Source organism: Salvelinus fontinalis, chromosome 1 (assembly GCF_029448725.1).
Source record: "Salvelinus fontinalis isolate EN_2023a chromosome 1, ASM2944872v1, whole genome shotgun sequence".
Lineage (NCBI taxonomy): Eukaryota > Metazoa > Chordata > Actinopteri > Salmoniformes > Salmonidae > Salvelinus > Salvelinus fontinalis.
In genome coordinates, this window is record NC_074665.1 from 29468836 (window position 1) to 29485294 (window position 16459).

Below are 16459 nucleotides of genomic sequence, written 5' to 3' on the forward strand. Positions count from 1 at the left end.
ACTGCAGTGAGAGAAAGGGAGAATTAATAATGTTTTTGGCAATGACTGGTTTTTGGTGACAATCGTCTTTGAAATCAGCATATTTTGCGTTATGGTTTGCGAAGAAGTACTAGTGTTGCACGGTATACTGGCACCATATCAATATCATGGTACGGAAATAGCATGATACTTATGATGCCAACATTTTGAGTACCATAGTACCATTTCAAATGATACTACCAAATGTTTCAGCCCTACCGAGCTAAAGAACCAGCTGGCACCTGCTTATAAAATCTTGGTAAAGTCAGTTTTGTTTATAAATTCAGTTACATTTTTTCCAGCAACTAGTCTCTTGTATGCGCCAGTCCAATGTCCACTTTCATGGCATCTCAAGTGTGGCAACTATCACTTCCAGCCATCACTCACCTGCTTCTCTCCGTTTGCTCCTCCTGCACATCTATTCCTCCGTCAGTTTAAAAAGATATATATATATATAATTGAGCCGTGATGGCAATTGGGGATACAGACCCTAATAAGTCTTCTGTTACGTTTTATAAATTGGAGCAGAGTGAGCAAAGTTGATACTTTGTATAAGTTCATTGCCTGGTGTAACCAAGAGCACAGGCCAGTCGGAGTAGGCTTTGCAGTTGCGTGTTTGCTGTCAAATCAAATGTTATTTGTCACATGGTCCGAATACAACAGGTGAAGACCTTACAGTGAAATGCTTACTTACAAGGCCTTAACCAACAATGCAGTTTTAAGAAAAATGATTAAAGAGCAGCAGTAAAATAACAGTAGTGAGGCTATATACAGGGGGTACCGGTACAGAGTCAATGTGCAGGTGCACAAGGTAGTTGAGGTATTGTATCTCTCATGCAGCTGAGTGACAGAGGAAAAAGGAGCGCAGCTCTGCGACAGGCATGCTTGTAGCAAAAAATGGCGTCTCTCTCTAGCCCAAACGGTTCAAAAGAAATCTGACCGTATTACCGGAGCTACCTTTTTTTCTTCCTGAGCGATTTCGCACACATTTTTCGCACATGATTTTGCACACATTAAACTAATCCCAGGTCACTAATTATTGGTTTCTTAACGAACGTTGTTCAGTCATGTTACCTAACTAGCTAACAACCTGCTAACGTGACAGTAGGTCTAGGCAAATTTGATTGGCACAGGAGGAAAGGAGAGCGGTCCGCTACTCGTGAATGTGCTTCAACGGTAGGATTCATATAGGCCAAAAGTAAGCCTCAACTCTTTCTGGTACTCCTTGAATTATGTTTGGTACGTAATGTTTTTGAAGTTGGGAGCAGTGTTTTGTGTGAGAGGGGGAGACCGTGCGCGTGTTAACGGAAGGGTGAAGAAGGTTTCATGCAGTATTTTCCCCTTACTGCCCCAATGAAATGGAGATCATTATGCATGTTTATTCCTACAGACAAGTCACAGTTGGGCCTTTGCAAAAAAAAGGAAAGTCCTCTCACTGTCAACTGTGTTTATTTTCAGCAAACTTAACATGTGTAAATATTTGTATGAACATAACAAGATTCAACAACTGACACACAAACTGAACAAGTTCCACAGACATGCGACTAACAGAAATGGAATAGTGTGTCCCTGACCAAAGGGGGGTGGTCAAAATCAAAAGTAACAGTCAGTGTCTGGTGTTTCCACCAGCTGCATTAAGTACTGCAGTGCATCTCCTCCTCATGGACTGCACCAGATTTTCCAGTTCTTGCTGTGAGATGTTACCCCACTCTTCCACCAAGGCACCTGCAAGTTCCCGGACATTTCTGGCTCAGTCCGATGATGCTGTGACACACCGCCCCAGACCATGACGGACCTCCACCTCAAAATTGACCCCGCTCCAGAGTACAGGCCTTGGTGTAACTCTCATTCCTTCGACGATATACGCGAATCCGACCATCAACCCTAGTGAGACACAACCACAACTCATCAGTGAAGAGCACTCTATGCCAGTCCTGTCTGGTCCAGTGACGGTGGTTTTGTGCCCATAGGTGACGTTGTTGCAGGTGATGTCTGGTGAGGACCTGTCTTACAACAGGCCTACAAGCACTCAGTCCAGCCTCTCTAAGCCTATTGCGGACAGTCTGAGCACTGATGGAGGGATTGTGCGTTTCTGATGTAACTCGGGCAGTTGTTGTTGCCTTCCTGCACCTGTCCCGCATGTGTGATGTTTTGGATGTACCGATCCTGTGCAGGTCTTGTTACACGTGGTCTGCCACTGGGAGGATGATCAGCTGTCTGTCCTGTCATTTGAATTTATTGCCCTGGTCACATCTGCAGTCTTCGCGCCTCCTTGCAGCATGTTCATGCAGATGAGCAGGGACCCTAGGCATCTTTCTTTTGGTGTTTTTCAGAGCTGGTAGAAAGGCCTCTTTAGTGTCCTAAGTTTTCATAACTGTGACCTTAATTGCCTACCGTCTGTAAACTGTTAGTGTCTTAACGTCCATTCCACAGGTGCATGTTCATTAATTGTTTATGGTTCATTGAAGAAGCATGGGAAACAATGTTTAAACCCTTAACTTCACAGATCTTCATTGTAATTTGGATTTTTATGAATTATCTTTGAAAGACAGGGTCCTGAAAGGGGACGTTTCTTTTTTTTGCTGAGTTTATGAGCAAATCAGCCATTTATATGCGGTTTTCTATTACACAGTGTGAAGTTAATTCAATACGTGTTGTGAATATCAGTAATATTTTGCGTAGCACATGCGCATAAACTCAGGGAACGAGCGACCATGGGACAGGGCAAACAGGATGCAAGGCTACTGAATTGTCCCCCCCGTGTTACCTTGATACTTGGCCTGGTGTCGTTACTAAAATGTTGGTATCGTGACAACACTACGAAGTACTAAATAAAATGAATTTGTATTTCTCACATGCGCCGACTACAACCGTACAGTGAAATGCTAATTTACAAGCCCTTAACCAACAATGCAGTTTTAAGAAAAATATGTGTTAAGTTATTTTTTACTTATTTTACTGCAGCTCTTTAACAGTAGCGAGTATATATTTTTAACATTTTATTTTACCTTTATTTAACTAGGCAAGTCAGTTAAGAACAAATTCTTCTTTTCAATGACGGCCTAGGAACAGTGGGTTAACTGCCTTGTTCAGGGGCAGGGTGACAGATTTGTACTTCTTATATACAGGGGGTACTGGTACAGAGTCAATATGCGGAGTCACCAGTTAGTCAAGGTAATGTATACATTTGAGGCGGAAGTTTTAAATGTATTTGGCTAAGGTGTATGTAAACCTAAGTTTTTTTTTTTTTTTTTAAAGAATGTGAAATGTCAGAATAATAGTAGAGTGATTTTATTTCAGCTTTTATTTATTTCATCACATTCCCAGTGGGTTGGAAGTTAACATACACTCAATTAGTATTTGGTAGCATTGCCTTTTAAATTGTTTAACTATGGTCAAAAGTTTCAGGTAGCCTTCCACAAGCTTCCCACAATAAGTTGGGTGAATTTTGGCCCATTCCTCCTGACAGAGCTGATGTAACTGAGTCAGGTTTGTAGGCCTCCTTGCTCGCACACGCTTTATCAGTTCTGCCCACAAATTTTCCATAGGATTGAGATCAGGGCTTTGTGATGGCCACTCCAATACCTTGACTTTGTTGTCCTTAAGCCATTTTGCCACAACTTTGGAAGTACGCTTGAGGTCATTGTCCATTTTTGGAAGACCCATTTGCGACCAAGCTTTAACTTCCTGACTGATGTCTTGAGATGTTGCTTCAATATATCCACACAATTGTCCTCTTCATGATGCCATCTATTTTGTAAAGTACACCAGTCCCTCCTGCAGCAAAGCACCCCCACAACATGATGCTGCCATCCCTGTGCTTCACGGTTGGGATGGTGTTCTTTGGCTTGCAAGCCTCCCCCTTTTTCCTCCAAACATAATTATGGTCATTATGGCCAAACAGTTCTATTTTTGTTTCATCAGACCAGAGGACATTTCTCCAAGAAGTACGATCTTTGTCCCCATGCACAGTTGCAAACCGTAGTCTGGCTTTTTTATGGCGGTTTTGGAGCAGTGGCTTCTTCCTTGCTGAGCGGCCTTTCAGGTTATGTTGCTATAGGACTCGTTCTACTGTGGATATAGATACTTTTGTACCCGTTTCCTCCAGCATCTTCACAAGGTCCTTTGCTGTTGTTCTGGGATTGATTTGCACTTTTCGCACCAGAGTATGATGGCTGCGTGGTCCCATGGTGTTTATACTTGAGTTCTATTGCTTGTACAGATGAACATGGTATCTTCAGGCGTTTGGAAATTGCTCCCAAGGATGAACCAGACTTGTGGAGGTCTACAATTTTTTTTCTGGGGTCTTGACTAATTTCTTTAGATTTTCTCATGATGTCAAGCAGAGAGGCACTGAGTTTGAAGGTAGGCCTTGAAATACATCAACAGGTACACCTCCAATTGACTCAAATGATGTCAATTAGCCTATCAGAAGCTTCTAAAGCCATGACAATTTTCTGGAATCTTCTAAGCTGTTTAAAGGCACAGTCAACTTAGTGTATGTAAACGTCTGACCCACTGGAATTGTGATACAGTGAAATAATCTGTCTGTCAACAATTGTTGGACAAACTACTTGTGTCATGCACAAAGTAGATGTCCTAACTGACTTGCCAAAACTATAGTTGGTTAACAAGACATTTGTGGAGTGGTTGAAACATTTGTTTTAATGACTCTAACCTAAGTGGATGTAAACTTCTGACTTCAACTGTACATGTAGGTAGAGTTAGTGACTATCCATAGATATAAAGTGTAGCAGCAGTGTAGAAGAGGGGGGGGGGGACATTGCAAATAGTCTGAGTAGCTGTTCAGGAGTCTTATGGCTTGGGGGTAGAAGCTGTTAAGAAGCATTTTGGACCTATACTTGGTGCTCCGGTACCGCTTGCCCATGCGGTAGCAGAGAGAACAGTCTTTGATTAGGGTGGCTGGAGACTGACAATTTTTAGGGCCTTCCTCTGTCACCGCCTGGTATAGAGCACCTGTATGGCAGGAAGCTTGGCCCCAGTGATGTACTGGGCAGTACACACTACCTTCTGTAGTGTCTTGCGGTCAGAGGCCGAGCAGTTGCCGTACCAGGCAGTGACGCAACCAGTCAGGATGCTCTCAATGGTGCAGCTGTAGAACTTTGAGGATCTGAGAACCCATGACAAATCTTTTCAGTCTTTTGAGGGGGCATAGGCTTTGTCGTGCCCTCTTCACAACTGTCTTGATGTGTTAGGACCATGATAGTTTGTTGGTGATGTGGACACCAAGGAACTTGAAGCTCTCAACCTGCTCCACTGCAGCCCTGCAGATGGGAATGGTGGCGTCCTCGGTCCTCCTTTCCCTGTAGTCCAAAATCATCTCCTTTGTCTTGATCACGTTGAGGGAGAGGTTGTTGTCCTGGCACCACACGGTCAGGTCTCTGATCTCCTCCCTATAGACTGTCTCATCGTTGTCGGTGATCAGGCCTACCGCTGTTGTCATCGGCAAACTTAATGATGGTGTTGGAGTCGTGCCTGGCCATGCAGTCATGAGGGAACAGGGAGTACTGGAGGGGACTGAGCACACACCCCTGAATGGCCTCCGTGTTGAGGATCAGCGTGGCGGATGTGTTACCTACCCTTACCACCTGGCTTCGGCCTGTCAGGAAGTGCAGGATCCAGTTACGGAGTGAGGTGTTTTAGTCCCAGGGTCCTTAGCTTAGTGATGAGCTTTGAGGGCACTATGGTGTTGAATGCTGAGCTTTAGTCAATGAATAGCATTCTCATATAGGTGTTCCTTTTGTCCAGGTGGGAAAGGGCAGTGTGGAGTGCAATAGAGATTACATCATCTGTTGGGGCGGTATGCGAATTTGAGTGGGTTTAGGGTTCATGGTGTTTTGGGTAGTGAATTGATGTTAGCTTCAGCAGTAAGCTAATAAGAAAATTGGCCTATAATGCTAGAAGCTACCGGTGTCGTCTTGCATTGTAAAGTGTTCTAGCCTGTAATGGACATTTGTTTTGCGAACAGTAATTAACAGTTGCCATTTTCTACATGCTGCGGTGCGTTATTCAAGTGCGTTAACTTCTGTGGGGAGTTAAATTGATGCAGCCCAATGAGTGCAGTGGTTCCCCAGGACAGGCTAATTCTAGCAATGAGTAAGTGGAGCAGGCAAGGTGCTCTCGCGCTATGTAAGGGGACATCAGCTGTGCTGATAGACAGACTTGGTCCTTTTTCAATCAGTAGATGCAAGACACATTTGACCGAAGTGCCGAAAATACCCAACATTTTAGTACTAGTAATGTTCTTGTTTCGATAAAGTACCTAAGTACCAAAGATGGTGGATAAATGTAGAGTTCACTCAGGCTGTTTTCCATGAAAAAATGGTCAGTTCCGGTCTGCTTAAGGGGGTGGCTCTCCCATACAGCAGCTAGGTCTGGTCTACTTAGGTCATTGACTGTAATAGAGGTACTTAAAAATAAAAAGAGAACGCATTAGAAATGTCTTTAAACGCTGATCTAAAATGCTTCTTAGTTTAATTTCTGCTCGGCTTCAGTTGCAATTCTCCACTCTGAGAATTCACAAACGGGCATCCCATCAGCTACTTTTCTTTGGTACTTTTTTCAGGCTTGCCTACTTTTCTCCAGTAAATGCAAGATTAATTATAAGCAAAACATTAGGAAATGTAGATGGCTACATTTTTCTATAATAAACATTAGTGGACAGATTAACCGGAGTGGACCCTCTCGCTTTGCGTCTTCCTCTCTGACTAAACTAACGTGACCAGCCCAATTTTTTTTTTACTGCCAGCCTAGTGACCAGTTAATAATGAGTGTTGCACTGCCAAGTCTAAGGGTATTTTGGTCACTGTCTCGAACTCTATAATACCCACTGCTGGTAGCCATGTATTCCTCTAACAGTAAATTCTGTGTCCTAAAAAAACATTGCAGTTTTTCCCAATAAAGCTCACTCACAATTACAGATGCACATTTTGGCACGCTCCTGTCTCCGTAGATTTAAATAAAAAACGATCTCGACCACTCAGGAACATTCACCGTCTTCTTGGTAAGCAACTCCAGTGTATATTTGGCTTTGTGTGTTAGGTTATTGTCCTTCTTAAAAGTGAATTCATCTCCCCGTGTCTGTTGGAAGGCAGACTGACCCACCTTTTCCTCCAGGATGTTGCCTGTGTTTAGCTCCATTCCATTTACTTTTTATCCTGAAACTCCAGTCCTTAACAATTACAAGCATACCCATAACATGATGCAGCCACCACCACTATGCTTGAAAATGTGGAGAGTGGTACTCAGTAATGAGTTGTATTGGATTTGCCACAAAAATTTGTATTAAGGACAGAAAGTGAATTGCTTTGGCATTTTTTAAATATATTTTTTTCAGTATCACTTGAGTGCTTTGTTGCAAACAGGGTGCATGTTTTGGAATATTTTTATTCTGTACAGGCTTCCTCTTTTTTCACTCTGTCAATCAGGTTAGCTTTGTGGAGTAACTTCAATGTTGTTGATCCGTCCTACATTTTACCAATAGGTGCTCTTTGCGAGGCATTGGAAAACCTCTCTGGTCTTTTGGTTGAATCTGTGTTTGAAATTCACTGTTGACTGAGGGACCATACAATTATCTGTATGTGTGTGGTACATGGATGAGGTCGTCATGTTAAACACTATTATTGCACACAGAGTTAATGTGACTTATTAAGCACATTTTTACTGTTTAGGCTTACCATAACTATGGTGTTGAATACTTGACTCAAGAAATTTAGAAAAACACAACTCTACTTTTGAGTAAATTTTTTGAATATTTATTCTATTTTAAATTCAGGCACGTAACATATAACAAAATGTGTGGGGAAAAAACAGTGTGTGAATACTTTCTGAAGGCATTGTAACTTGGTCAAATTCATACAAGTTGAACTTGGAGTGTGTTGCCACATGCCTACATGTCTAAACTGGTTTGTTATAATATTCACGGTCTCACTGTTGCCCCCCTCTACACAGAAATGGCTCCAGGTGACTGACCTGTACAAGGAGGTGTACCATCACCTGGCCCGCTATGTCCCAAAGATCTACTGCCTGGGGCCCAACCTGAACCCCCAGAGTGAGGACTTGCTGGCCCAGATGCTGCTGCAGGCCCCTCTGGAGTGGTACCTGTGTGGGGAGGACCCCTCCACGGGCCTGGCCAAGCTGGAGCAGAACAACCAGCCCTCACAGCTCTGCGGACACGTCTTCAAAGTGGGAGAGCCCACCTACTCGTGCAGGTGGGGGTAGTTAAGGTCTCGTTCAGACAGTGCGCGTACATACTAGCTGTCCTTTCCTGTGAATTGGGTCAGGTTAGCCCTGTGTTAAGTCTCAGGGGTCAAACCGTAAGCTTCCTGGTAAGCGGTACTGTCTGGATAAAGTCGAGGTCCCTTCCGTTTACAGGAGCAGCTTGCTATTACTAGCCAATTCCATACACTCAGGTGTGTGTTCAATGGAAAACCATTAGGACGCATACCCATGCTTATTGTATAGCCTAGTTGTACATCCATTCCATGAGTATTGCTGTTTTAAAATGTTCTTGAACTCCTTTGTATTGGCTTTGAGTGACATGTTCACTGGGTCATCTTAATATGGGATCAAGACATGACCTGGTTGAACATTGGAAGAGGATGTTTGACACTGTTGGCTGTTCCTCCTGTCTCACTCAGTCAGTCTCTCTCCTGCAGGGAATGTGCTGCAGACCCCACCTGTGTGCTGTGTATGCAGTGTTTCCTGGGCAGTGTGCATAAAGAGCATCGCTACAGGGTAAGAACGACGGTGACAACCTGTACCACGCACTCACTGGTTCAGTAGAGGCAGACCAGCAGCCTAAACAATGGCTAGGTGTCTGTAGAGGTGCTGTCTCGGAATGGGTGAGTGAGTGGGTGATTGGCATGAAGACGGGTCACTCGGTTGCTGCTCTGAATCCAGGCTGAGGATCAGGAAGGCTAATCCCATTTGGGGCTGGCCACTCTGCTGCCATGTGGTCCTCAGGATGGGTGCACCTAGGCTTCTCAGCTCTGTTCATTCAGGAGTAGGTACAAGTTGCCCCTAAGCCCTGATACAGGGTCAAATATATGTAGTTGTAGTCCTATTAACGATCAAGGTTAGGATTGGGGATAGCGTGAATTGATCCATGGCAAATTTGACCCGGGGTGCTGACTCATGCATTCTGGTCTTATCTTACTCCACTTGTTTGTGTTCTAGAGCATTGTAGAACATTCTAGTTCAGGGCAATCAGCTGTACGTATGCCTGTTACAGGTTATGTAGAAGGTTCTAGTTGTTGTCGTCTTCCAAATGTAAATGATCCAGCAGCTTCTCTGCCTACTGTGTGCGTGCGTGCGTGCGTGCGTGCGTACACAAGTGTTGTCTTGCCTCACATCTCTTGTCTGCCCTCCAGATGACGACCTCTGGGGGAGGGGGTTTCTGTGACTGTGGAGACACCGAGGCATGGAAGAAGGGCCCTTACTGTCAGAAACACGAGCCCAACATCAGTGACTCCTGTCATGAGGTGAGCATCTCTTAGCCACAGCTATATTGCGTCTCATTGACATCCAATAACTACACACAGTTCATTCACTGCTGTTGCTCTTACACTCGTTATTACGTTACAAGTTGTAGAGCTCTAAAATAGGCTACTTCATTTGATGTAATCATTGTTTGAGTTCGACACTCCCATAGTTACGGTGCATTTGGAAAGTATTCAGACCCCTTTTTCCACATTTTGTTATGTTACAAAAATAAATGTTGTTACTAAAATCCATTTTAGAATAAGGTTGTTTACACACAATACCCGGTGATGACAATCTATAGTCGTGGCCAAAAGTTTTGAGAATGACACAAATATACATTTTCACAAAGTCTGTTCACTCAGTTTGTATGATGGCAATTTGCATATACTCCAGAATTATGAAGAGTGATCAGATGAATTGCAATTCATTGCAAAGTCCCTCTTTTGAAATGCAAATGAGCTGAATCCCCCAAAAACATTTCCACTGCATTTCAGCCCTGCCACAAAAGGACCAGCTGACATCATGTCAGTGATTTTCTAGTTAACACAGGTGAGTGTTGACGAGGACAAGGCTGGAGATCACTCGGTCATGCTGATTGAGTTTGAATAACAGACTGGAAGCTTCAAAAGGAGGTTGGTGCTTGGAATCATTGTTCTTCCTATGTCAACCATGGTTATCTGCACGGAAACGCATGCCGTCATCATTGCTTTGCACAAAAATGTCTTCACAGGCAAGGATATTACTGCCAGTAAGATTGCACCTAAATCAAGCCTTTTATTGGATCATCAAGAACTTCAAGGAGAGCGGTTCAATTGTTGTGAAGAAGGCTTCAGGGCGCCCAAAAAAGTCCAGCAAGCGCCAGGACCGTCTCCTAAAGTTGATTTAGCTGCGGGATCGGGGCACCACCGGTACAGGAATGGCAGCAGGCTGGTTTGAATGCATCTGCACGCACAGTGAGGTGAAGACCTTTGGAGGATGGCCTGGTGTCAAGAAGGGCAGCAAAGAAGCCACTTCTCTCCAGGAAAAACATCAGGGACAGACTGATATTCTGCAAAAGGTATTGGGATTGGACTGCTGAGGACTGGGGTAAAGTCATTTTCTCTGATGAATCCCCTTTCCGATTGTTTGGGTCATCCGGAAAAAAGCTTGTCCAGAGAAGACAAGGTGAGCGCTACCATCAATCCTGTGTCATGCCAACAGTAAAGCATCCTGAAACCATTCATGTGTTGTGTTGCTTCTCAGCCAAGGGCTCACTCACAATTTTTTCCTAAGAACACAGCCATGAATAAAGAATGGTACCAACACATCCTCCGAGAGCAACTTCTCCCAACCGTCCAGGAACGGTTTGGTGACGAACAATGCCTTTTCCAGCATGATGGAGCACCTTGCCATAAGGCCAAAGTGATAACTGAGTGGCTCGGGGAACAAAACATCGATGTTTTGGGTCCATGGCCAGGAAACTCCCCAGACCTTAATCCCATTGAGAATTTGTGGTCAATCCTCAAGAGGCGGGTGGACAAACAAAAACCCACAAATTCTGACAAACTCCAAGCATTGATTATGCAAGAATGGGCTGTCATCAGTCAGGATGTGGCCCAGAAGTTAATTGACAGCATGCCAGGGTGGATTGCAGAGTTCTTGAAAAAAGAAGGGTCAACACTGCAAATATTCTTTGCATCAACTTCACGTAATTGTCAATAAAAGCCTTTGACACTTATGAAATGCTTGTAATTATATTGCAGTATTCCACAGTAACATCTGACAAAAATATCTAAAGACACTGAGGCAGCAAACTTTGTGGAAATTAATATCCTGTAATGACAATCTACACACAATACCCCGTAATGGCAAAGCGAAAACTGTTTTTTTAGACATTTTAGCAAATGTATTAGAAAAAATTAATTAACATACCTTATTTACATAAGTATTCAGACCCTTTGCTAATAGACTCGAAATTGAGCTTAGGTGCATCCTGTTTCCATTGATCATCCTTGATGTTTCTACAACTTGATTGGAGTCAACCTGTGGTAAATTAAATTGATTGGACATGATTTGGAAAGGCACACACCTGTCTATATAAGGTCCCACAGTTGACAGTGCATGTCAGAGCAAATACCAAGCCATGAGGTTGAAGGAAATGTCCCTAGAGCTCTGAGACAGGATTGTGTCTAGACACAGATCCTACGAAAGGGTACCAAAAAATGTCTGCAGCATTGAAGGTCCCCAAGAACACGGTGGCCTCTTCTCCCATCTCTGGAGTTCCTCTGTGGAGATGGGAGAACCTCCCAGAAGGACAACAGCACTCTACCATTCAGGCCTTTATGGTAGGGTGGCCAGATGGAAGCCACTGCTCAGTAAAAGGCACATGCCAGCCTGCTTGGAGTTTGCCAAAAGGCACCTAAAGAACCTTAAACCATGAGAAACAAGATTCTCTGGTCTGATGAAACCAAGATTGAACTCTTTGTCAAGCGTCACATCTGGAAGAAACCTGGCACCACCACTACGGTGAAGCACTGCGGTAGCAGCATCATTCTGTGGGGATGTTTTTCAGCAGCAGGGACTGGGAGACTAGTCAGCATTGATGAACAGAGCAGAGTACAGAGAGATCCTTGATGAAAACCTGTTCCAGAGCGCTCAGGACCTCAGACTGGGGTGACGGTTCACCTTCCAACAGGACAACGGCCCTAAGCACACATCAAGACGATGCAGGAGTGGCTTCGAGACAAGTCTCTGAATGTCCTTCAGTGGCCCATCCAGAGCCCGTATTGAAAATAGCTGTGCAGCAACACTCCCCATCCAACCTGTCAGGGCTTGAGAGGATCTGCAGAGGAATGGGAGAAACTCCCCAAATACAGGTGTCAAACTTGTAGCGTCATACTCGAGGCTGTAATCAGTGCCAAAGGTGGTTCAACAAAGTACTGTGTAAAAGGTCTGAGTACTTAAGTACATTTGATATTTATGTTTTTTTTTTGTAATGCATTTGCAAATATTTCTAAAAACCTGTTTTTGCTGTTGTTTTTTTTGAAGAAAAAATAATTTTATATATTTTAGAATAAGTTTATAAAATGACAAAATGTGGAAAAAGTCAAGGGGTCTGAATACTTTCCGAAAGTGCTGTATATTTGGCTGATCATTATTTAATTGTCTATTTGCAGGATCCCCTGGCCCACCTCTCAACAGACATGATTGCCCGCTGCTATAATGTCTTCTCCATTGTGCTGAAATACGCCGTGGACATGCTCACCTGGGACAAGGAGGATGAGCTGCCCCCGGGCCTGGTGCCGCCGTACGTAAACACACACACACACAAAGTAATTTGTGATCGGTTTTCATGTTCTTGCAGGTCATCATGACAACCCAATAATTTCCATCAATATCCAGTTGATTGTCATGTCTGTCTGCTGCTTATTTCTCAGAGACCGAAGTGACACCTATTACTGCATGCTCTTCAATGACGAGGTGCATACCTACGAGCAAGTCATCTACACCCTCCAGAAGGCGGTCAACTGCACCCAGAAAGAAGCAGTCAGCTTCGCCACCACAGTGGACAGAGATGTGAGTGGTGTGTGTGTGTATCCCGCAAACCTACGGCATCATTGACTAATGGCTTGATATGTGTGTAATCATCTCCTGCTATACAGGGAAGGAAATCGGTGCGCTTTGGCGACTTCGCTTTCTGTGAGCTGGCCAAGTCGGTCATTGTGGTGAGTAGCCTGGTCTGGGGAGCTGGATGCATCTCATTGAAATCTCACGATGACATCACACCGCTGCCACCAATTAATCTGTCAAGTCATTTTTCATGAGTCTCTATATATTCATTGTGTGCGCGTGTGTGTAGAGGAACACGAGTCGTCAGTCCAAGCCCTTGCGGGTCCAGGTAATGCACTCCTCGGTGGTGGCTCATCAGTGCTTCGCTCTCAAAGCCCTCCACTGGCTGGGCCACGTCATAGGATACTCAGGTCAGTCTCCTTCCGCTCTCCAAACTATTAACGTGAGTATTGTCTACCTGCCGTTGGATGGTGCACTCAGTATCCTCTTGAAATATAAAGAACTTAACACAATATTTAAATGTTTATTGGGGTTGGGGGGAACCCACGTGTGCCCGAGGGCCCATTGACTTTGTGTGTGTGTGTGTAGATGCTCTGAGGAGGATCCTGTGTCAGGTGGGCCTAGAGAGGGGCCCAGAGGGTGAGAACTCCTCCCTGGTGGACACGCTCATGCTCTGTGACTCCAAGATGTGGAAAGGTGAGGAGGAACTGCATCTTTTTAGTTCTTCTGACAGCTTTGGGAACAGTTTCACTCAATAATACATTTGTAAAAATCCTCAGATTTGGGATGGGTATTGACCGACCCCAACCCTGTCTCCTGCAATGCACATAAAACACAAACACTTCCATGCGTTCTGACTCTTAACACCCAATTTCCACTCTAGGAGCCAGGAATGTCTACCACCAGCTCTTTATGAGCAGCCTTCTCATGGACCTCAAATACAAGAAGATGTTTGCTATCCAGTTCGCAAAAGTAAGCTTCTTTTGATCCTTAATATGAAGAGCCAGTATGGCCGCCTAGTATGTGGGAAGTCGTAGTGCATTCTGCATTAGGGGAAAGGCTGAAAGTGCTAATGTCAAACTAACTGCTTCTCCAGCTTACCCCCCCCCCCCCCCCCCCCCCCTTAATGTGGAACTAATGTGTCAATATCACATCAGCAAGGATGAGGTTTTAGTCCTAATGTACATAAGCGCCAGCTCCGTGTCTCTCGAATGTAAACATGCTCTGGATGGACATTTCTGTCCATTTTGCTGCCGACTGAGTGTCGTTAACCGGTCAGCAAGTGGTTAAAAAATAAAATAATCCAAACAGTAAAATGGCCTGATCAAGAGAAGTTACTATCGGAGTATATAATGACGAGATGCTTATGTTTCCGCCCTAACGATGGGAGTCGTCATAAGGCGGGAAGGCCCAGCATCAGCCCATAGAAACGCAGTGGACTTATTTTGGAAAGATTGAGTGAAACTTCTCGCTTCGTCTCTTCCAACCCTGCATGCAAGGACAGAACATTTTTCATTTAGAACTTAATTGAAACATGCAACAATAACAAGCCTATCATCTTAGTCAAAAGGCTATATAATGAAGTAGCGAATTAAATGCCATTTCAAACATTTGCCCAAATGCAATTTGCGGAAAACCCAATTCTAAACTGCTCACTTAATGCGAGCAATTGCATATGTGACAGGGATGAAAATCTCCGTTAGAAACTTAGAAAGAGGGGGGTATCTAGCAACTACTATGATGGGTTGTTAATATGACTAAGATTGGGTCTTTGGCCTCTGGACAACGAAAGAAAGTTGTTAGGAAAACCAATCGAACAGTAGAGAAATGATGCTTGGTGGCATGAGGAAGTCTTTAGAAAGTAATTGCCTCCACGTTTCTATGGATGGATTTTCACAAGTTAAGGCGTGGCTCATTATTTGAAGTACATTAAAACGTTGAGGTTTAAACCACTTATATTTCCTCAGGCTCACATTGCGAAGTGGTGGGTGATGCTCTGATAGTCAACGGTAGGCAGTTGAGATTGAGGAGAAAAAAAAACTATTTTTTTTCGTGGCCAGCAAAGTTTTCAACATGCGATTTGCATTTTGAATTGTTTGTTGCGCGATGGCCGGGCTTGCAAAAGCAGGTTTCACTCCAGTTGCCTACAGGCTTTTTGAGGAGCCACTCTTGCGATGTTTGACAGGTGGTAGTCTATTCCGCTCCTCAAACTATGCTCGGCATTGCTGAGCGCGTGTGATTTTAATTCCACAAAATTATGCAAATGAAAGGATAGACCGATGAGCACGACCGGTCAAATGTATTTTCGCCGGCTAACCGTTTTAATAGTTACCCGTTAACATCCCTAAAACATACGGTTAGGGTATAGCTATGAAAGATAATTTGATACTGTCTTGAATTGAAGATTGATATGTCAAACAAATGTATTGTATGAATATGAGTGTTTTCATAAAGATCATCCCATGAGTTCTCTGACAGAGACTGACACCATACCCATTTGGTCATGTAAACACACACACACACACACCAAAGCGGGTATAGTCTTATCATATCAGCAGATTGAGGGTGTTTTGGCACGAGGCCTGGGTGGGGCGTTAACTGCGTCCATCACATCCTTTTACTCTGTCCTCCTGGGTGGCATAGCTGAGAGAACGGAAAGACAGCCGGCTTTACAGACATCTTTTCTCTCAGCCTGCTTGACATGTAACACAGCCCCACACATGCCCAGTCCCTGTCGGACCCCCTCAACCCAAAATCCTAGGCTGTCCGCTCTGCTCTCACACACCCAAACCCAAAGCTCTACAGGTGTCTTGAGCTGAACCTGAGAGCATAGATATGCACTCACTAAATCACACAAGCTGAACCTGAGAGCATAGATATGCACTCACTAGATCACATGAGCTAAGACTTAGACCGGATATTGGATAAGATTGGCTGCCCAAAGTCTTACGTGGAGGAATATTGAATCCAAACTTTTTGATTAGACTCAATTGGTCTCTGATACTATTTTGTGATTTTGTATCTATGCTCTCTGAGACCTGGGTGGACAAGGATCAGAGCGCTTTTAGAGGCTTAGTAGGGGGAGTAGGATGAAGTTGCCCGTTGACACTCATCTGAGGTCAGTTTTGCTTTCCCTCTCCGAAAGGGTTAAGCTTACGATTTGGCAAGTAAGCTGATCCTAGATCTGTGTCTAGGGGTAACTGCTCATCAGAGCTTAGAAAGGGATTGGGGAAGGGGGGCCCACGGCCTTTGACCAGGAGGTGAATGTCCCCCTTGTCATTTAGAACTACCGGCGCCTCCAGACAGATTTTATGGAGGATGACCACGAGCGTGTAGTGTCAGTGACCTCTCTGTCAGTTCAGCTCTTCACCGTCCCCACCATGGTGAG

The 16459-nt window shown here is 44.2% G+C and overlaps 1 protein-coding gene across 5 annotated transcripts in view; it reads left to right on the forward strand.

Annotated features, from left to right (window-relative positions):
• LOC129852712 (E3 ubiquitin-protein ligase UBR2-like) overlaps nt 1–16459 on the forward strand; it is a 40629-nt gene that overhangs the window by 2738 nt on the left and 21432 nt on the right. For 3 of the 5 annotated variants that reach the window (XM_055918373.1, XM_055918333.1, XM_055918352.1), the window contains exons 2-10: nt 7990–8249; nt 8697–8775; nt 9411–9521; nt 12678–12808; nt 12939–13077; nt 13164–13226; nt 13361–13481; nt 13660–13767; nt 13955–14043. In XM_055918373.1, the coding sequence (XP_055774348.1) occupies nt 7990–8249; nt 8697–8775; nt 9411–9521; nt 12678–12808; nt 12939–13077; nt 13164–13226; nt 13361–13481; nt 13660–13767; nt 13955–14043 (1101 nt within the window). Of the gene's footprint in view, nt 1–7989; nt 8250–8696; nt 8776–9410; nt 9522–12677; nt 12809–12938; nt 13078–13163; nt 13227–13360; nt 13482–13659; nt 13768–13954; nt 14044–16355; nt 16455–16459 lie in introns of all 5 variants that reach the window. The other 2 variants (XM_055918342.1, XM_055918363.1) reach the window with 1 other exon arrangement.